Genomic DNA, 23787 nt, shown 5'->3' with positions numbered 1-23787 from the left:
GGGCAGCAATTTCGGTCTCAGTCCGTATCTTTCATCTTTGGCTAAGCAGCTCTGAGTGAGCGTGTGGTTCGGGTCAATCAGAGCTGAAGCAGGGAGCTTTTGGATCTTCTCTCTTCAAACAGTTTCTCAGGATTCAGTTTTCTGATTCCACAAAGACAGCATTTCTTGCACCTGTGACCACACCACACTGCATATCATGCTGTCTTCACTTAGCTCCAGGCTAAAAGCTGCAAAAACGAAGACATTTCATAGTCCTCACCTTCTCTGAGTACTCCCAATCAGGTTCCGCCTGCTTCAGTTCACTCTCTAGTGCCCTGAAGATGCTGGGTTTTGTGTTGTGCCCACATTTTATGGTTGTTTTCTGCAAGGGCCTTGGCCCAGAAGGATCTTACTCAGTCACTACCCTTCCTTGTATATTTGACCGACTATTAATTTGAATTTTCTAAAAGATGCAGCCAATTCTATTTCTAATTAAGGCACTTTGGATGTTTAAGTTTCATGGACGTGGCAGAATGTATTTTTCAAAAACTGCGCCCATCAAGAGTGGAAATATATATCCCCCCTGCTTGCAAGAGGGCAGGTTTTTGCGACTGCCTTAATGAATAGAGTATGGTGGAAGTGAGGCTGCATGACTTCCAAGGCTCAGTCATAAAAATGCCATGCAATTCTGCTTTGTTCTCTTGGAACACTTGCCCTTGGAACCTAGTCATCATGTTAAGAAATCCAAGAGGCCCATGTGAGAAGAACAAAGGCCCCAGGCCTATAGCCCTGGCTGAACTCCCAGCGGATGGGCAGCACTAACTGGCTAGCTGTGTGAGTGAACCATCTTGACAGCGGATCTTCCAACCCCAGGTGAGCCACTACAACTCATCCTACACAGCAAAGAGACAGCAGTCCCTGCCCAGTCCTGCCCAAACTACAGACTCACAAGCAAAAAGCTGCCTGTTGTTTTACATTAGTGGCTATGTTTCAGGGTCTATGGTGGACACAGAGATGTGCTGCCTTCTCCTTCAACGGAGGGCTTTGCCCCAGATGTCAGCAGACAGCTCCCAATTGTCAGCTCCTTCAAAGTTGCAGAGCCTTTCACCAAAAAGCCTGTCTTTCTTGGGGAGTCCATATCCACTGAATGATCGATGTGGAAATATGAAGACTCGGCCATTTTGACTAAACGAGCAACACCTTTGATGGGCCGTACTCTCTCCAGAACCCCTAGAGGGGCTGGCTGAGGCTCTGGCCTGCAATGCAGTCTGAGTTCTCCCTCTGCCTAGCCCTACTTCCACCAATCCCCTTCCACAAGTGTTAATCCTTAATACACCTTGCATTACACATTCTGTCTCAGTGCCTGCTTCTGGAAAACACAACGTGTTACATGGCAATGGATAAACAGAACAACCCATTTTCTGATATAAGAAGGAAAATAACATTTGGCGTTCAGAACCACTCTGAGTCAGCAACATCTTAAATATGGTGGCAGCCAGCCAACCAGATACTAAGTATTGTCAATAAAGGGAGGGAAAGGGAAATTCAGGCAAAACATTAGTTCCAACCTTGACAACCCATGAAAACTGAGAAACAGACAGACATGTTCAGATGAGATAAAAATCTCTACATCATCAGTGTAAAAACATTACTCAGGTTTCTTCCTAATTTGAATATGAATCATACCATTTATCATTACTTAAAGTTTCTAAAATCAGTCATTTTCCTTGTCCCCAAGCAAAAACAAATAACCTCTGGCTTAAGAGGAACAGCATTATTTTAAAACTCTAAGTCAATATTAATATTTATAATGATACATATTTTTTATAACATTAAGAATAAAAAAGCATTCCAAAACAATGACCATATTGAAAGGACAATATTCTATAGGTCATTTTTACTATATTACTTCAAAGAACATCAGTACCAGAGCATGATTACTATAAATATTATGCCTATAATAGTAAAATGTGGATATAACAACATTCGATAACCTTCAAAGCAGTAGTTTTCAATTCTGTCTGGATATCAAAATCAACTAGAGAGCTTATTTAATTATATGTACCTTGGCCCCAATCCAGACACCATGAATCACAATACTGCATAGGGATTGGTCACTGAGAACTACTAATTTAGGACATGTACCTCTCCCATCAACATCATGTCAATGTCTCCCATTGGTTCCTTTTCATCATTTACATAGGTTGGGGAGTAGATTCTCACATAAGAATGCTTTTATTTTCTGGTCTTCCTACTCCTCCCCTTTATACTCATATGGAAGAAAATTAGCATACTATATTATAATATTACAACTAAACTGTTTATTAAAATTGTCTTTTAATTTTGTCAAGGAAATATTATATCAGTAACACAAAAAAGAAAATCCACAGTGGTAAAATTATGTCACGAACTGACTTTTTGTTAGTCATACATTAGAATTCTTAATGGGAACATTAATCTGAGGTTCACCTTACAATTGAGCAACAGTTATTCATAATATTCTGTCAAAAAACTTTTCTTTCCTGTTACACAGTGAAAATATTATTTAATAATTCTATGTAAACAATAAAAAACTAATGATTATATAATTCTGGGTACTTAAAATCATGGTGGCTGCCCAAATCCTAATCTTTCAACACATCCTTCAAAAAACCATCTAGATAACAATCAACAAGAGGAACAAGTGAAACCAACCTAGAACCCACACCTACAGTGTAACTCAAAGAAAGTCTACCATGAAATTAAAATTATATGTAGTTATGGAAATAAACATGCAAATCTAGCAGATCCAACTCTAGAGTGTAGTGAGAGGCAAGACATGGGAAAGAGACTGTGGGAAAAGGAAGAGAAGAGCCGGGAGTCCAGGGATGACAAAACATAGATTACACTACTACCCACTGTCGCTGAAAGGACTCTTATGAGTAGGGTAAGATGTAACAAATGGGGGAAACTGGGTAAAGGGAACATGAAACCTTTCTATACTGTCTGCAATTTCCTGTGAATCTATAGTTATTTCAAAGTAGAAAGCTTTTTTTTAAAACCAAAAAAAAAATTATCCTGAGCAAATTTATAGGCTTATTTTATGTTCCTCATTATCTTTTATATATAAACATAATCTCTTTAACAAATATTTATATTTACATAAACAATATATCACTAAAAAGAAAAACCTTGTAAAACTGTGTAACAGTCAATAGTATCTGATTTGAGAACCAATCATTGATAACTTCGGTGTGTTTTATTAGAAACCCAGTAAGACGGAGAATTTTCATCAGTGGACCTCCTATGACCTTGTCCCTGCCAGGCCAGTTGTTCCTCACGTTCCCTTTTGTCCATGATCTCAGCCCCGACTCCTCTGAATAAAGCCCAATTGGCCAACCACTAGCTGCTAAACTGCAAGAATAACTGCTTTCCCTTCTGAGAACCGCCTTGGACTAACTCTTCCCTTCAGCTGGCCTGTCTCACTAAGGCTCTATAAGAATTGCCTTTCTTTCCTAAGGTAATGTCTAAGTTAGCTTGGGTTGCCCAGACAAATACCACAGACTGGGTGGCTTAAACAACAGAAATTTATTTTCTCAGGGTTCTGGAAGCTAGAAAGTCCAAGATTAAGGTCCAGCAGGATTTGGCTTCTCATGAGGGCTATTTTCCTGGCTTCAGATGGCTGCCCTCTAGCTGTGTCCTCACAAGGCGTTTCCTTGGTGTGTGCACATGGAGAGAGAGGAAGCTCTCTGATGTCTCCTTTTATAAGGGCACCAATCCCATCATGAGGGTCCCATCCTCATGAGCTCATCTCAAAGCACACTGGGAATTGATTAACGGCTTCAACATATGACTTTGGGGAGGATGGGGACACACCATCTGTTCATAACAAGTAGAATATTCCTTGAAACATTCTCAAGTCCTAGCACTCTGAATAAAGGCTTATGCTTAGCACTTATCTAATGGATTTTCTTCTACAGTTTCTATTAATTAATTAACCAACTAACAATTAAATATTCACTACGTACCATAGATTGTGCTTGGCACTAGGGTTGCCAAATATATATCTGAGATTAACCAAGGGATTTCTACTGCTTAAACTGAATAATGAGAAATTTCCTGCTCCACAGGGGGAAAAAAGTAAGTTAATAGGTAAAATTTATCAATTATAAAATACTATATATTTATATAAGAAATGCTAATGAATAACAATAGTTCAATAGATTTTTTTCTTTTTAATAAATATATGGCTTGATATTATGATTTTATATTGCACATACAATACGGTCATTTTGTTGATAATACAATTGTTCCTACTTTACATAATGGAATAAGATATATCAACATCTCATAGTGTTCCACAAAATTCATTTAACATCTACCAAACTCTGCTTTGGTGTTGGACACCATGAAGCCAGATCATCTGTACTAAAAACCAGCATGCTCTGTTTGATAACGAAATCAACCACCAACTTGCAAGAAAATGGCTGATCATATTTCGGATTCTTCTGAAGTTTCTTCAAATAATTCTCAAACAGATAGTGCTACCATTATCAAAATGAAATTAAAATGTATTTACGTACTGTTATGCTATGTAGGCACTCCTGTCTTCATTGGAATCTACTTGTTTCTAAAATTTATACTTTATTCACTTGACTTTTTTTGATAAATCCAGTATCATATGGCAAAAAGTTAACACAACTCTTGAAACAAATAGTTCAAGCGGACAAATCATCAATGACATCCTCAGATTTTTTTTAGATCAATTAAGTAAAAACAACTACTTGCTGCACACAAAACAGATGCTCAAAGTGAAAAGAATAAAAATAAGATGAAAGAAATTCAGAGGGATACGGATACTAATATTAAAAGCCTGGTGTACCTATATTTTACCATGCAAAGTAAATTTCAAGGCCAAAAAAAAAAGCCTTCTTAGTGATAAAAAGGACCTCTGAATCACGATTTTAAAAAATTTCACCAGTAATATATAACAAATATGAATTTGTATACTCCACTTTCCTGGGAAAAGAGGAAGTGAGAGAGATGCTGGTATGACTAGATAATTCTTGCCCCCTCACCTCACCTTCTATCTGATACAGGGTCCCAGACCAGGGCTGCAACTTTAGGTGCCAGAAGCAAGAATGATTCCTAAGCAAGAAACTCTAACTATGCCTTTAAACCTTAATTCAGAATTCCTAAGGGCCTGATGGGGTGAGTTAAAACCAAGGTCTGCAGGGAATACTGCTGGATTGCCTGGTGGTTGAGATAGCCCACTATTTCCGTATCCATGCAACCCTACACTGCATGAATGCACTGAGAGGGAGGCACCTGCTAGACTAGTATTGCTGCTGACAATTGGACCAGCACAGTGGTCAAACCTAACAGCCCTTCCACAGACAGAAAAGTTTGGGCAAAAATTAAATGATAAATGGAGAAAAGGAGGAATAACAGCTAAGGGTAAAGCAATGAATAAATGGGTTACGCAATGAGGGAAATCCAATATTACATTGATGCTTTGTGAGAGGCTCGGAGCCAGAAAAGATATTGTCCCTCAGCTCAACTACATTAGATGCCCAAAGGGGTGAAGCCATACGTTGGCAAGACCACTCCTGCTTCTGGAACCTGACATGGTCAAATGGAAGACTGCTAACCTGAGTCGCATCACTCTGGGAGACAATTTAGTCTTAGGAAATGATGATGGACTAGATGGGTAATAATTCTGCAGGACACTAATATCACATTATCTTTTGACTCATTTTTCAAGTTACATCTACTGCCATACTGCGATATGGTGTAATACTGGCCTTGTTGGTAAGATCCAACCACATTATGTAAACAGGTGTTACAATAATACTGGTATTGATAATTAAATGTATTGGGAGATTCAGTTAAAGCCTCCTCAGGACCTAATAAAATGACCAGCCAGAGAAAGAATGAGATTTAACCATCAGCTAGTTTCTATGCTAAATAATTCTGCACAAGTTTATCATATGGCACAAATAGCGGTAAATCAAAGGGGGAAACGTAATTAAATTAGTACAAAAATATGAAAATGTATATAACGGCCTTATAGGATAGAGTACTGGTTTCTTGAAATCTATCCCTACCCTGCACTGGCCCCTCCAAATGACAGACATAGTCACACTGATACTACTGCTGTGTCCACCATATAAATGCTATACTAAATGTAGATGCCCAAACAAATATGACCATTTTGCTGTAAGAGAGCCTGGCTAAAGGCCAGGATTGGTCTGTGTAGAGAAGAACTAGTCTTACACCAAAGAGAGGTCTGGCCCTTGCTTCAGCTACTGGGAGGTGATCTTTAGGCTCTTGGAATATCATGCCTGATAGGAATATCTTTGTTTGCCTGGGGGCTTTCGCCACCAGACAGTCTAATGATATAATTTATGTTGGATGTAATTTCTTTGGGCCATGCAGGTATCAGTTTTACCTTCTGAAGGGACTGGAAACTAAAGGTATCATCCCAACCTCAGGGAAAGGCTGGAAACTAAAGGTCAGTCATGCAGGCAGTATGTGACTGAGCCACCAAAAAACTCTGGAAACCTAACGCTCAGGTGGGCTTCCGTGGTTGGCAGTACTCCATGCGTACTGTCACACACAGATGCCGGGAAGGTAATGCTGCCCTAAGTCCACGCGAGACGAGGACGGAAGCTCTGTGTTTGGTACTTCTCCTGAACTCTGCCCTATGCGCTTCTTCTCTTGGCTGATTTTAATCTGTACCCTGTCCATGTAATAAATTTTAACTGTAAGTAGAACAGCTTTCAGAGAGTTCTGAGTCCTTCTTGCAAATTATTGAAACTGACAGTGGTTTTGGGAACTCTCTGAACCTGTAATTGGTGTCAGAAGTAAGGGTGATCTTCTGGGACTGTTCCCTCTAATTTTGAAGTTGGCCCAAATTCCTCACAGTTACTGAAATACCAAATGCACTGTAATGTAATCACTTTATCTTTATATAAAACGATCCCTTATAATGATGTACATCCTGAGTTCACCTATAGCTCCAGTTTAACAAATAGCCCTAGTTTAACAATTTTTAACTATCACATTACTTATTCTTTAGTAATTTCAGGATACTATACAAATACCTCCTCCATTAGCAGTATAAAAAATTCCTGTTTTGAAATGTGACTCAGGCCTGTGAGGGACTGAAGTGAGTTTTATGCTAGCCTCGGGCCTCAAAATATTTCTCTCACTGTAAAAGTGTAATGATTTTATATACACCAAGAGGATAACTGCCAAATGACACCACAAATCCAAGCTGAAAGGGATGAAATCAGCCTGAAGCCCTGGTGGACGCCCAGCACATACCTATCCTTCATAAAATTCTTATGGGAAAAGGGATGAGAAACTCCTTAGAATTGAATTCTGTGTTTTGAATTCGTTATCTCCCTCAACAAATTCTATTAAAATAGGTTTGACCCTACAGTTCTACCCTACAGTTAACCATATTATATAAAACATTATTAACATTAAGTAGATGAGGTTAATAAAAACTGTAATCATAAATCTTGAATACGGAACAAATTCCATGAGGAAAAAATAAAGAGTTATGAAGAGATCCATAAATACGTGAACTTTTTTTGGTTTTATTTTTGGATTAGGGTAAGGAGAGAACTTCAAAAAATACATTCCATCCTAAGCATTTGTTCACGCCAGTATTTAATGTTTAAAACAAACACAGGAAAGCATACACACTCCATTAAGTTCCACCAAATGGCTGCATTCGCCTTCAGAGAGAGAGTCTATTCAACAAAAAGCTAGTGTGCCTGAGCCCTTAGGGTCGTAGTCTGACCTGAAATGTGGACATTTTCACATGAACAAACTATACCAGGAAAAGAAGTAAGATAAGCATGAAAAATACGAAAACATAACCTGACAACTTTTGCTCGTTAGTTATTTTTTCTCGGTTTAGGTTCTTTACTTTTCAATATAATTTCTATTTCGTGATTCTTTACTCATCCATATATTTTGCCATTGTTTTATTGTATGCATTCTTTTTTGTGTGCGTGTGAAGAAGATTAGCCCTGAGCCAACATTTGTTGCCAATCCTCCTCTTTTTGGCTGAAGAAGATTGATCCTGGGCTAACATCCGTGCCCATCTTCCTCTACTTTATATGGGACACCTGCCACAGCATGGCTTGACAAGCGGTGCATCGGTCCACCCCCAGGATCCGAGCCTGTGGAGCACGTGAACTTAACCGCTACACCACTGGGCCGGCCCCTGTATCCTTATTTTAAATTACCTAAATCCATCGTGCAATGAGATGAGAAAGAAAGGAATAAGTAAATGACTGGTAAATAATTTGACTCTGAGGATATATAATCCAGTAGGTACTATGCAATAGTGACTGATATAACTCTTTTTTGAAACTCATGCATGGTCTAAATTCCAGATGCAACAGTAATTGTTCCTAAAATATGATGTGACAATGGGAGTGCTATGTTGCAGCAACCTATTAATCCACATCCAGTAAGAAGACCTTGAAACAATCACAAGGTTCCAGGTCTAGATGAAGAAAACCCCCAGAGAGACATAATAAAATACAGCCACTGAACACAATAGAGGAACATGAAAATTATAGACTATGCCCTATAGAAATTATAGACTACGCCCCTAGAAGCTTTAAACCTAGTGGAGAAAATAAGGCAAATATAAAAATAAATTAATAATTTGATAATGACTAGTATCCTATACTTTAGCACAGCATATAATAAATTACAAAGAAAGTATTCATTACATCTATTGTTTATATTAGTTCATTACTTTAATCTGTACCATCTTCAAGCCGTGCAATGGGTCTATATTTCATCACTGTGTTGAGCATTCAGTGGATCCTTTAAATATAGAAAGTCATGTCTTTCAGCTCTATAAAACTTTTCTTTGTTTCTTTGATAATTTTGTCCCCTTCATTTTTTCCTGTCCTCTTATTCTGGAACTCTTACTATTCAGAAGTCTTACCCTCTGAATAATCCTATAATTTTCTCCACTTTCCTTTCCAGCATCCCAGGTCTTTGACTTTTTCTCCTATTTCTTAGAGCATTTCTACAACTTTACTTTCCAACTCTTCTACAGGGTTGTTTTTTTTTTTTTATCGACTATCAGAGTTTCAATTTCAAAATTTTTTATTCTCTAGCTGTCCCTTTTTATAGTATAATGTTTTTCATATATGCCATACATTCTCTTGTCTCTCAGAGAATATTAATGATCTTCTGGGGGAGAAGGATTTTCTTTTCCTTAAGTTACGTTTCCCCCAAGCTTCTTTTCTTCCACTTGTTTCTTTTGGTTTTGGACATTAATGTTAAAGGTTTTCCCCAGATGTCAGAGATCCTTGGCTCTCCACTCACGTTTAATAGTAGGATGCTAAAAAGCTGACGGGATGTTCTGTATGCTGGGAATCTGGCTTAGCTGTTTCATTGAGAGAATATCCAATTTCAGAATTGTAGATCTTTTCACTTGGCCTGTTTAGAATCCCTCAGAAAACAATCTTCTAATCGTCTGTCTGGGAGCACAGCCTGGCTATTATCATCCTAGCAGCCAAATTTATGTAGTATTCATTCTTCTGGTAAACCTCCATTTCTGGTATGGTAAATTTGAGGACCCTCACTGGGTCCTCAAAGGGTCCACAGACCCTGTGTTATACCCTCTCCAGAGAAGAAACCTCCAGTCTTCTAGCAAGGAAAGAGAGGAGCAGTTGCCCAGCTGCCCAGAGTAGGAAAGGTAAGCTGGGTCTAGAGGCTACTTAAACAGTCAACCAATATTCGCATTCAGGCTCACATCCTCTTCCACTTCCACAAGTGCCTCGTAAATAAAAATTCTAAGTCTTTTGAGGAACCTTCAATATAGATCTAGTTGTTTCGAACTAATTAGGCTTTAAAAGTAGCATTATGAACTAATGAATTTAAGCATATTTGATGGGTTACAATTTGTTTAAATTATTACCCCTACTAAATCTCAAATTTTTCCATCTTTGGCCAGGGGTAGCCTTTTCAATTTGGCTCCCGAGTCCTTCAGACAAGACCCTAAATGTCTCTGAAAGCTTACTTGCAATTTGGCATGACAAGATGTACCAGACTCATCTTGTACACTTCCTACCTAGACGTGGAATCAGCCATTTCTCCCAGAAGTCTATCATTCCCCACAGTGGGAATTGATATTTGAGGACCATAATCTGTCAGTAGGGCTGCCCACTGCTACTGTGTTGGTCATTGTTTCTCATCCTTTTCACTGCACAGAGCTATATATACGTGTATGTATATAAGTGTGTGTGTATGAGTGTAAAGATAAAATATCTCAGACATTCATACTGATACTTCCAATTCAAATTCAGAACTAGAGGGTTTTAGCAATCCTCTTCCATATTACATCAGTATCTCCTTCCTTCTACACAAAGAAGCCTGATTCTTAAGGACGTGGGATGATAGAATTAGAATACTCTATAATCACTCATTTGTTTTATTTCACATTATACACACAACAATCTCAAAATAACAATATTTATGGGCCGGCCCCATGGCTTGGCGCTTAAGTGTGCGCACTCCGCTGCTGGCGGCCTGGGTTCGGATCCCGGGCCTGCACCGGCGCACCGCTTGTTCGGCCATGCTGAGGCCGCGTCCCACATACAGCAACTAGAAGGATGTGCAGCTATGACGTACAACTATCTACTGGGGCTTTGGGGGAAATAATAAATAAATAAATAAAATTATAAAAAAAAAAATATTTATACCAGCACCAACAATTTGATTACTGAAAACAGTTTGAAAAAAAATTACATCAATTCTCCCAATTATCACCACTACCTTTATAGTTGTAGTAGATGTTCATTATTAGAGCATACAGCCATTAACATTGTGCTCCCTCCCTTTTAACCTTTTTTCTGTTTTAGCTCTACAACTGACTAATTAATGAGCAACACCAGTCCTTAAGATGATGTCTCTCTGGTCATTTTGGTTGTCTATAGCTCATTCTCTAGTAGATCACTAGGTTCTTCAGGAAGAATTCATGTAAACAATACTCTCCAGCTTCCTGCAAGCTGATAACATTTGTATGTGCACTTGATCCCTGAAAGTCAATTACGTTCATTTTTCTTTTCTGGGGTATCGTAAATATTTAATGCATTTCTCCCTGTCATAAAGCTTTGTTGTTGAAAATTCTGATGATAAACTAGTTTTCTTTCCCCTGTAAGTCACTTGCTCTTTTTGTCCCCACAGGATTTTTTTTTTTTTTAATTTTAAAGGTCAATAATTATACTAGAATTTGTTTATGCCCTATCTCTGTCCATTATGTTACAGTTGTCATACATATTACATATTCATTCATTGACTATCCCGCCAAAACAACTTTGCTTTAAACAGTCACATATTTTAAAGAATTTAAGAGGAAAAAAAGTGTTTTATATACACTAAGATTTTTATTTTTTTATATTTTTTTATTTTTATTTATTTTTTACCATAACCCAACCCAACTCTATGACATGTAGTTCACCATAAAACCAACTTCCTTAACACACTGCTTTAATCAAATACTTCATTAACTAAAATTAATGGTAGCTTGTTGTCTACCAAGATATAGTATAAAGCCTACAGCATAGTATTCAAGAGCTTCCACAACAAGGACCAAAATCTGGATTTACAAATTTCTCTCTTACTAGACTCAACATGAACTCTCTTCTCTGGCCAAATTAGTCCACTAACTATTCTCCATAACTGCCATCTGCTTGCCTACGAGCTTTTCTCCTACCATTCTCTTATCCTAGAACGCCTTCCTCTCTGCCTAAGAATAGCCTTCTCATTCTTTAAAGCCCCACCATTAAAGCCTTCTCTTATGAGCAACATGATGCTATGCAAAGAACATAAATTCTGACATCAGCCTGACTTAGAGTTTAACCTAGGTTATGCTACTTACTGACTCATGTCTCTGAGGCTAGGTTTCCTCATCTAGAAAATGGACCAACATCCATTTTAGAGGACATCCAAATCATAGAATTATTGTTAGAAATAGAATAATACAAGCAAAGTCCACAGTACACAGTACGAGTTAAATAACCATTAGAAATGACCATTAGAATTAAGTTCATTACTCATTTCTCTGAGCTCACTGTAATTTGTTTGTATAATTCATTTAGCAATTCACAATTTCTCACACGATTCACAACGGACTCATTCCATCTCATACTTTTGCCCTAAATGATGATTTCTCTTGTATTACTTTAATTTTTATTTATATCTTGTGTTTTGTGTCCCCAAACAGACTGGAAGCTTCTTAAAAGTCAGGACTATATGCTATACTTATTTAAAATTTCACATAGTTTAGCACAGTGCTATTTATAAAAGAGGACTCAATAAATACTTCCTCAGTGAAGCATTTGCTGAAAACAGTCTATCCAGAAAATGGGAATCACATTTTAAGAGGTGCCTTGATACACCAGAACCCGTCCATTGAAGGGTAAAGGGAGAGATGGGGGGATGGGGGGGGGTGGAGAAGAGACAGGGTGAGAGAGAGAGAGTGTGTGTGTGTGTGTGTGTGTGTGTGTGTGGGTCTCTCTCTGTGCCTATGTGTGAGACACTGGGAGAGAGAATATGTATGTAAATGTTGATAACAGAAAAACTATAGATGTTTAGATGTTTAACCTAAAGAGAAGATGACTTCAGAAGGCATGTAAGATAAATTAGATTATTACAGGCTCTGAAGGCAAAACTAGGACCAATGATTAGGAGAAAAAGAAATTCAGCTTAAAGTAAAATTCTATAACATTACAGCTGTTCAACAATGGAATAAAAGGATTCATTTAACATTAAGTTCCTTGTAAAATTAGAAGTACTTAAGCAGAGCTCAGAGTTGAAATAGTTTTCAATCCACATGTCAGTATCAGAAAGATAGCTGTTATCTAAAATGCTGTGTTGAGAAGAATTGTAAGACTGCATATATAGTCAGTGGGAAAGGGTCCTGTGATCAGTTAAAAATATTTGTCACAAGCCTGGCAGAAGGGAGGGTAACACAAATACCTCATATTCACTATCTCCAGTCTAGATTAATTATTTTCAGAGGTAATCATTTCTTATTGAGAATTTAGATACAAACTGGGTAAAGTTTCTACGAACTCCATAAGTCTAAGACTAACATTCTTTAAATGTTCAATTAAATGAAATTTTTAAAGTATTTTCAAATGACAGTCCTCAGCTAGGATCTTGGGTTACTGTTGGAGCAAAAAAAAAACACTTTAGTTTCTCATCCTGTAATTCACTCTTGAGACCACAATACCATTTTAAAAACTGAATTGTGCTTTTTATAATTTTCAAAAGATGTTCATGTTTTTACTGTCAATAAAATTTGTGGCTATCAGATAACAGAGAAAGCATATAAATAGGAAAGAGTCAAACTCAGATCAGATAAATACAAAATTTTTCATCAAAATACTCTTCCTTTAATAATGCCCTAGAACTTCATTACTAATTAATCTATCAGCATAAGAAACCCACATCTTAAAAAAACAAACACGGTAACAGAAACTTTCTCTTCTTCCCACATTTCTGTTCTTAACCGAGATTACTCTCATCACCCACAACTTAAAAGAAACAGTCACTGCCGTCTTAAAGCAGACGTGCTCCAAGTGTGGTCGCTGGACCAGCAGCAGCATCAGCTGCATCAGCTGGGGAGGTGTTAGAAATGCCAATTTCCCAGCCCCATCCAACCCGCTGAATCAGAAACTCGAGTTGACCCAACAGTCTGGGTTTTAACAAGCCCTGCATGTGATTCTGTTAAATTGCATGTTAAATTTTTCAAACCACTGTCTTGGAAAATGGTTCTGTTTCTTTCTAACATGGCTGTATCCCTTTACCTGATTCTCCCTAGCATCTCTTTACTCTCGCTCACATTTTGCACAACCCAAACATTTTCTCATTGAATGATTAATTCACCGGTAACTCTGTGATGATTCCTGCTTTCTTTCCTTTCAAAATGTGAGACTGCCTTTTAAACCATCCAACATGTGTTAAAATTTTTTATTACACATAAATTATTATGAGTTGTTTACATAGAAAGAGATTTTTACTGTGTGTCAAAAGGTGTAAGAACAATCCTGTATAAAAATCATTTTGTCAGTAGGCCCACCTTTTTCTCTTCTTTATACTGTATACAATATAATACACATTTGTAGGGAAAATTTAAATAAATCATTATACCTGTCAAACAGTTTACAAAGAAGAAATTATTCCACAGCCTTCAAAATTATCACTTTCCCACAAAAACAGCTCTTTTGACATACACTCCACTCCTTCATTACGTCTTACTCACCTGTGTACATAATGCAGTTGATGAACTGAATCAATTGCTATCACCATCTCAGCCAAGTAAAATCGAGCCATATCTTCAGGCAATCTATCTTCAAATTTGCTGAGCAGAGTAAGCAAATCCCCACCAACATAATAATCCATAACCAGGTACTGGGAATGAAGAAATAAAATGTACTCAATAAATAATAAGAGTGAAAATTAACATATTTAATGTAACTCAAGGTCAAATACCACTGGGTCAAATACTTTTGTTGTTAATTAACAAAAAGCTGTGTCAGCAGTCATTACAAGACTTGTAAATTTCACAAAACAGTAAAATAAAAGTTTTAAATATTAGGATGGGAAGAACGTGGGATTATCATTGTTTTGTTATTGTAGTTTACAAAGTAATAATACAGAAAAGTAACATCATCATCACCACCACCTACAATAGACCACAGTTTTACCAACATTTCCTAGAAGAATGAACATTTTAATTCTCCAAAAAGGATTAAAAAACTTCATAAGCGTGAAGTGGGCAAAATGAGCCTGGTTTGGTAACATACAGATATGTATACTATATTATTTTATTTTTTTAGGTGAGTAAAAACTAGACAAAGTAGAAAAATGAGCTTTTGTAGTCGAAGAGACCTATATTCAAATCCTGACTCTGGGTTATAAGCGGGTTTTGAAAAATCACGTAACCTCTTTGATACGCCATATTCTCACCTATATAACTACAATGATGATACCTTCTTCCCAGTGTCGCATTTAGCATGAAGGCTGGTAAGCAGAAGATATTTAAATGTCAGTTATAACACCTGGAAGTTAAGTGATTTTATTACAGAAAGGAGATGTTACTTTAGGGTTATCACCAAGTTGACACTAAGATTTAGAGTCTTGAGAAAATTCACATTCTTATTACTACACATTAAAATCATAAGTATGAGCAAATTTTGTTAAATAAAAGAAACTAATTTTAGCTTTTAAATCTTTGAAAATTAGGGAAACAATGTATTTCAAATCCTGGTCTTGGTTTACTTGCTATATTTACTAGGCCTAATGTTTAACAGACTCTCTCATGAAGATTAGAAGATTGGAAGGAACAAATTAATTTAATGTAATAAAATTTCGTTAACATAAACATGTTGCTAGAAATGGTGATGAATGTGGAGAAGAAATCCACACGTCTTACTTTAAAAAGAACTCCAAGTAGAGTAGCAAACACAGAAACTTTTCAAATAAAAAAAGCAAGTCTGCTTTTAAAATTGGAATCTAATTTTTATACATAGAAAGTCATAAAACATAACTCATTCTTTCAATGAACATTTATTAGGTGCCAATCAGGATTTTTTTTGTACCAAACATACAGAAAAAACCCAGAGGATAAAGAGATGAAAGGCTCCTACATAAAAGGCTCTCTTCTCGACAGTGTACTCTATTCTTGGCACACCAGACTCCTAATAGTCTGAGTACATCATCTACCAGTAAACTGCTAAGAAATAATTATCTCAACATTTTTGCCACCCATGGTCACCACTCAAGACTTAGGCTCCTTGAGTCATCATCTGTCTTCTACTTTCATTCACATACTGCTATGTGCTTTCTCTTAAACTTAAAACCCCATGGATCCCTTCCCTTCCAACCTTTCAATGTGCCTTATTGAACCTCTTCTATGGTAAACAAACTTCCTTGAGATAGAATAAAAAATGACAAATATACATGTATTCCTAGTTTTCCTCTTCTGCTGCCTGTTAAACAGAGTCCTGGCTTTGCCTACTCACATTCCTTCCCTACCTTGCCCTCAGAGGTAAATTAGCTGTTACTAAGACAGAATTAAGCAACTGGGGGAGCAAGGGAAAGAAAACATGAAAGAATATTCTCAAGAGAAAAGCAATGAGGTAAAAATGAACTGTACTTGCTATGGGGTTCTGGTGTTAGGGAGACAAGATACATCAGAAAAGGCAGACAAATAATAACCTCACATGGGAACAAAGCTCCTTTTCCTCTATAACATATCCCAGTGAATGTCTCCAAGACCTGGAAGTCATTCTTTCATGTTTCCTCCTTTATTCACCACAAGATCCAATTAAATCACCGAAGTCTTGTTGAATCCACTTCCTACTAAATTTCTGTGGAGTCCATCTACTTCTATCCCTACCCACTAACACAACCCTAATCCAGGCCCCTGGCCTCTCTTGACTACATCACGACAACAGATTTAACGGGAAAGTGGATGGTTTTCCATAATATGTTTTATCACATAAATAATTTTCTTGGGAATGGAAAATAGAACACAGAACAAAAGAGGGACAAATAAGTTCATTCACTAATAACACAGACATCTATATAAGTACTTACCATGTGCTGACATTACACTTATGCAAGGGAGATACTACAATGAATAAGAGACAGTTCCTACCTTCACGGAATTTACAATCTAATGGAGCAGAAAACACAAATTAATGGGCAATTTCAGTGTAATATACTTTTATAGGGATAAGCAGAGGGTATTGCTATAGGCTCTTAAAGGAAAAGAATCTAACTTTTCAATCAGGTTCATTCATTTATTTGTCTGAAACTTATTTTTGTACAAGGTGTGAAGACTATTTTCTTATTACAGAGGGTCAATTATCTAAAACAGTTAAATAGTTAAAACAAATAGTTTAATAAACAGTTTAAATAAACAGTTAAATAATCCATTCTTTCTCCCAATTTAATTGAAATGCTCCCTCATCATATTTTAAGATGCTAAATACACTTGGATCTGTTTCTGCCATGGCTGTCTATTCCTATATCAATATCGTATTTTTCTGATTAATTTTATAGTAAAATTTAATATCTTGTAGGACAAGTTCCTACTCATACACTACCTTTAAAATATTACTCAATATGGCTAAGGTGTGTTTAAACAAGTTTAAGAAAAATATAGACTGAGAGGTAATCTTCATAAGATACGTCAAGGAGATAAGAATCCTAACATCAAGAGCTACTACCAGTTGTTCAGAAGGAGACAAGCAATCCAACAAAACTGGGCTGAGAGTATAAACAGATAATTCACATCAGAAGAAACACAGTTAGTTCAAGCTCACCTTCAACAGCAGTCAGGGAAATGAAAACCAAAGCAACAGTGCGATACCATTTTTCACCAGTCAGATTAAGAAAAAGACCATTTCTGCTTTGGGGAGAGAGACATGAAACAACACTGCTTTTGGGGGGAGGACATACTACAACTGCTTGGGAAAGTAATTTCACAGTATCTATCGAAATTTTACAAGATGCATACCCTTGATCTAGCATTTCCTCTCTTAGGAAAATAGTCAACTAAAATAAAAGCTCTACTATGTAAGGAATATGGGCAAGTATGTCTTTGCACAGGACTGTTGATAACTGCAACAAATCAGAAACAATATGAATAGAGATCAACAAGGAAACTTACATGGATCCATTCAACATATCCATTCTATGAGATATTATACAAGAATAAATATATGCCCATGAGATAGTTTAAGGGACAAAAGCAAGCTGCAGAGTAATATATATTTTGTGATCTCATTTTTATAAAAATGAAAGAAAACATCCATCCATACAAAAACATACAATTATATAAAGCATAAAAAAAAAAGAAAGGATACAGTAAACTTAACATTAGTTACCTCAGGAGAGTGAAATGAAAGATGAACGTAAGGACCAGTAACTTTTTATGTATATAGACCTCAGTATTGTGGAGGGAAAAAGATCTAGTCAAACTGAAGTCGACCAATGGAATAAAGTTCTACAAAAGGCCAGAGATGATGATGAAGTCAGAGGCAAAGGTTGATAGGAATAATTCAAAATATAAAGCTACACCTCATCCACATTGAGAGAAAAGATAAGAACAGAGGCCAATATGGATAAATTTGCATATCTCTATGGGAGGCGGGGGGATGAAATAGAATGCTGAGGCCAGAGAGTGGAAAGTTAAAAAAGTTCATGCTTGAGTAACCAATGGGTGCATTTTTTCCATGTGGTAGGAGTTAGAGAATGAGGGTGCAGGAATATTTATATAATGTCCCTATACTGGAGACAAAAATCAAACTGTTTTCCTGCTTTATGGTTATGTAATCACAGCCAAAAGAAGTCAAATGATTTGCCCAAACATACATTAGACAGGGGGAGAGCCAGAACTCAGGGTTCTTGATCCTAAGATCAGTTTCTTTTTTCACTCAAATAAAACAGAGTCAGTGTTCAATAAAAAAGCTGACCACATCCAAGATACAAAGAGTATATGCTGTGCACCAGAATAATAAAAAAGAAATTAAGGATACAGACTGAGTCTTTAGCAATCTTTTACCCCTCCAAAATAAAGAAACATGGTATTTGCTGTTAGAGCCATGGGGTGGATTCTGACTCCTAGTGACCTCGTGTACAGCAGAGCAGAACCCTGCCTGGTCTTTTCGCGCCATCCTCTCACCTTTTGCATTTTCATGGCCAATTTTTAGGAAGTGGGTGGCCAAGTCCTTCTTAGTCTGTCTTACTCTGGAAGCTCCACTGAAACCACGGGTGACCCTGCTGGTATTTGAAATACTGGTGGCACAGCTTTCAGCATCACAGCAACAGGCAGCCACCACAGCATGACAACTGACAGATGGGTGGTGTGGTTCCCTGACCGGGAAACGAACCCAGGCCTTCCCAGGCAGTGAGAGCCCTGAATCTTAACCACGAGACCACCAAGGTTGGCTGTGTTTAATTTACTTTTACAAATTTTGCTGACAAATCTATGCAGATTGTATTTGCATTGAAACGTTCATCCCTAAAATTTTACATAAGTATGGTAAATTCAAGTCATATATCATTCCATTCAATTTAACAAGTGAGCAACTAACGTGCAAAGCTCTATGTTAGGACTTTTAAATAATTCTGACTACAACTCACAATAATAAATATGGTTTATATGATGATTCAGTACATATTATAAAAGAAATAAGTGTCATGAAACAATATTTACTCTTACTACTTGAACTCTGTCATTTTCTATTCTTTTTTTTTTTTTAATGCTGATTGTAACCCACTAAATTGATTTTATGACCCTAATGGGTCACGATCTGAAGTATGAAAAACACTACTATACTCTGTAAGCATGTAAGGGATACAAAGACAAGGGATACAAAGACAAGTAACGTAATGACATTGTTTGAACACTTGGATCTGGCCTGAAATCAGATAAACCATGACTATTAAATTACACAAACCATTAATTATATTTTAGCTAAAGATAGCAGGGTCCATGTCATTTATTTAAATTTTTTTTAGTTGTGACAAAAAATCAGAGATGTCTACATACACAGGCTAATTATATAATAACAGTACTAAAAAAAAATGTAAAGCTAAAATGAAATGAGAAAGATTAATTTAAACTGGGAACTCTGGAAATGACTTTTAAGATGTAGAATTTGAGCATAAGTGTAAAGTATTAGCTGGACTTCAACAGGGGCAGAAGAAGAGGAGTGGCTCTGGGATGAAAGGTACCACGGACAAGAAAAATAAAGGAAGAAGTGGAGGAGTACAGAGAATGTGCAAGAACGGAGGGTATTCCACTGAGGCTGAAACACAGGATTTGTGGGTGCACACAATATCTGCAGTCGTATCTTTTCTTTACAACTATACTACATTTAACACCACTGATAGTTTCCTCTACCAACTCTCCTCTCTTTAGTTTCCACGGTGCAGCATCTTGCTTCTCTTTCCTGCTCTGACCATTTCCATTAGATTTCTTCTTCTTGGGGGTCCTCTATCCCTCCTTCTCTAAGCAAACTTGTTTTCTCATTTTACAAGCACTGCTAAGCTATTCTCATTTACTCCTTGTGTTCACTGTTATCTACAACAGGAGCTGGCCAACTTTTCTTGTAAAGGGCCAAATAGTAAATATTTTAGGCTTGGTAGGCCAAGAGGCAAAGTCAAGTATATTATGTAGGTACGTATGTAATAAGAGAGAAAACAAATTTCCACACGTTTTTATTGGTAAAATTAAAAATGGAATAATTGAGTACAATGTTTGTAACATAGGTCTACTAAAATGAGAAAAATGTAATTCTTTGGGGGAGGGGGAGTATAACAGTTTGCTTAATTGCGGCTCAAAGTTAGTGTTCCCTATCATCAAAATCTATGACAAATGTTCCTCTGTAAATGGTGACCTGTAAAGAGATTTTATGTATTTCATCTATGAAAATATCTATTCACAAAGATAGGTACTGCCAAATACTGGTATCAAGTCATGAGCACAGAATTTTAATCGAGCATATTCCTCACTTGGAAGCCATTTATAGAATGCTATTAGCATTTTCTCCTGATATTTGTTTTTACACACGTCATTACACTGCAGATTAATCACTTCTAACTGAATTTTTTTAATGCTGGTTGTAACCCACTAAATTGATTTTATGACCCTAATGGGTCACAATCTGAAGTCTGAAAAACACTATTATGTTCTGTAAGTGTGTAAGGGATATAAGGACAAGTAATGTAATGACATTGTTTGAACACAGTGGAAGTTCTTCATTGCCCAGTTAAATGGATTTGGAACTATGGGTATTTCCTTTGCACTGCATCCAAAAACTGATGCTAGAACTGTAGTTTGAGCCCAAAAGATCCACCTGCTGCAAATCTGGGTGGGAATGGAGATCTCATTTCTTTTTACTTTTGACAGCATGGGAAGCAGATGAAGCAGCTTGACGCTACTTTGATTCAAATCAAGTCAGTTGTCAAAATGACTTCACTATAGTATAAGTTTTGCGTTAAGTGCTGCTTTGCCTTGTAATTTTAGGTTAAACTTATTTTAAAAACGTATCAAGTCTAAGGAAAAGCTAATTTCCAAAGCTACTCAGTATTTCAAAACAATGGTTGAGGGTGGGTTTTTTTGTTCAGAAATATTTCAATCTTGGCCGTTTGTTCAAAATATCACAATAAAATGTTACCACTGCAAAACCACTGACCGGCTGTATGGTATGGCAAGTCAGGATATTCAGCTTTGATTTCTGACAAAAGTTCATGGAGATGATAGCAGTTGTTTCCACGAGAAAGAATGAAATTTAACATTGATACTACTGGTTCAACACAAGATAGATTCAAATATTTGCTGCAAACTACCTGCTGATTAATAAGACAATGAATATCTATAGGCTTTAAGCATCTGATATTTTCACATGATTTGTAAATCTGTCCAACTAAGCCTTTTCCTGCTACATACATATTTTTACCACTCTCAACTGTAATATATCTTCGCAGATTCCAATTCAGGTTGTACCAAACTGGTGTCTTCTCACCTTCTTTGAAAATATTATTGATTGTAATTATTCCATGCAAACTATTCACAGAGGCTAATTCCTCAATTACTTCAAACTCAGCACTGATTCCTCAAATAACAGCCACTGAGTAGAATCAGTAACATCTTTCAACTCAAGAGCCAAAGAAAACCACTCAAAATCGTTTCCGTGGTTTTATAATCAACCATTGATGCTGCTCCCAAAGTCCTCAATTCTTTGAGCAACTGTTTTCACCAAAAGGCTAACAGTCTTAGACAAGTTTGTTTTCTGTGGACACATTTCTTTGGCTGCTGCACTCAAACATGATTTAATTAACTCAATGTCGGTAAATCGCTTTTCTTGCTTGGTTACCAAATGAGCCACTCAAGAACTTAAAACAGTTTCAGCCTCATTTTTATTTTTTATTTTTGTGAAGAAATTCTGCTGTGATGAGATATTCTGTTTTAAATTTTCTAACTTTTCTGGCCGCTGCTTTCCTGTGAGTTGGGAATGCTGTCATGAGTGCTCTGTTTGGCAATGTGGATGTTTACTGTATTCCATCAGTACCTTTCTAGTGTAGCTGCATAATAAACACCATGCTGTTATTTAATTCTCTAACAAAATAATCCACACTCTACTGTGCCTTAAAAGCATGATATCTGATATCTACTTTTCTCTTCTTCCCTAATTTTGATACGATGCATTTGCACTATTAATAAAAATAACAGTAAAATGTCACAGTACACCGATATGTACAGCACTTGAAATGCTATCACGTTATGTCACTGCAATTTGCAGTCTGCTGAGCAGTAGTGCACAGGGATGAGAGTAGCACATACAGTGTGCTACAGTGCCATTCTCTGTCACAACTAGTCAACTCTGCCATTGTAGCACAAAAGCAGCCGCAGACGATACATAAATCAATAGACACGGCTGTGTTCTAATAAAACTTTATGGATACTGAAATTTGAATTTTATATAATATTCACACGTCACAAAATATCTTCTTTTCATTTTTTTTTTAATATAAAAACAATTCTTAGCTTGCAGGCTGCACAAGAAAAGGTGGTGGGCCAGATCTGAGCTGCAGGCCGCAGTTTGCCAAAATCTGATCTATGAGAGAAGAACTCCAAGATATGTAGTGTTATTCACCCTCAGAAGCAGCAGGTTCATATACCTAACCCATTAAATGGATCACATGACAATTCAAACCCAACATATATCAAATTATACGAATCATCTCCCTACTCTAAATTTTCTCTTCCTCCTATATTCGCCAACTCAGTTCATCAACTACTAACCACTGAATCCCACAAGTCAGACACTGGAAAACTGGGAATCATTCTGATTTCTCTCTCCTCCACGGACATCCACTCAAAAACATAAAGTTCTGATTATTTTACCTCCTAAATAGTACCTGAAACAATCCCCTCCCTCTTCATCCCCACTAGGACATTATCACCTTCATTCAAGCCCTCATTATCTGTCACCTGAATATTGTAAAAGTCTCCTAACTAGTCTCCTTGCCTCTCATTTTGCCCCCGGGAATCCATCCTCCACACCGCTGCCAGGACGTTCTATGTAAAATATAAAACTGATTATCGCACTCTCCTGAAAACCCTTCTTGAAATTAGAATAAAATCTGAACTGCTCAGCATGGTCCACACTCTGGAAGCCTCACTTCATACCTCTCTCCCCTTCGTTACTGAATCACACACTCGCCTTCCTCTCATCCCTCAGACAACCCTAGTCCTTTCCCACCACAAACACTTCCACAGTCTTACAATGGCAGTTTTCAAACCTTGCTCTGTGAGAGACCCCTGAATAATTAATTATGAGGGAAGGTGGAAGGAGGAAGCTAAGAAATCAATCGGGGCAGTTCCATTTCTATATGCTTTATTGTGCGGTCTTTCAGATATAACGTCATTTTAAAAAACGCAAATGCCAAGAGTTCCATGACCAAAAAACAATTTGTTTTTAAAAAGCATGGTTGTGCAAGTCTAATTTCCTTACCATAACATATAAGGTGCTACATGACGTGACTCTCTAAATCTCTTCCCCTCATACCCAAGCCTCTCATTCCATCCTCCATCAATACAAATATGACAAGCTGCTTCACGTGTCTATGCTTTTTCTCACCAAGCCCTCTCTGCCTCTTCTCCCTTCTTGGTTTAGCTAATGTACATTTGTCTTAGAAGATAGCTCTCATTGACTTCACACCTTTGAATAAATGTTGTATTTTCTTCATCTGAAATAATCT

At 37.0% G+C, this 23787-nt stretch overlaps 1 protein-coding gene across 7 annotated transcripts in view; it reads right to left on the bottom strand.

The window, feature by feature from the left end:
• The window catches only part of CDC42BPA (CDC42 binding protein kinase alpha), a 310403-nt gene that overhangs the window by 180601 nt on the left and 106015 nt on the right, over nucleotides 1–23787 (bottom strand). For all 7 annotated transcript variants that reach the window (XM_058533588.1, XM_058533583.1, XM_058533582.1 and 4 more), the window contains exon 5: nucleotides 14270–14418. In XM_058533588.1, coding sequence (XP_058389571.1) covers nucleotides 14270–14418 — 149 coding nt within the window. The remainder of the gene's footprint in view (nucleotides 1–14269; nucleotides 14419–23787) is intronic.

Source organism: Diceros bicornis, chromosome 38, assembly GCF_020826845.1.
Source record: "Diceros bicornis minor isolate mBicDic1 chromosome 38, mDicBic1.mat.cur, whole genome shotgun sequence".
NCBI lineage: Eukaryota > Metazoa > Chordata > Mammalia > Perissodactyla > Rhinocerotidae > Diceros > Diceros bicornis.
Note: the sequence above shows the minus strand (reverse complement) of the source record. Positions and strands in the feature narration are given on the sequence as shown.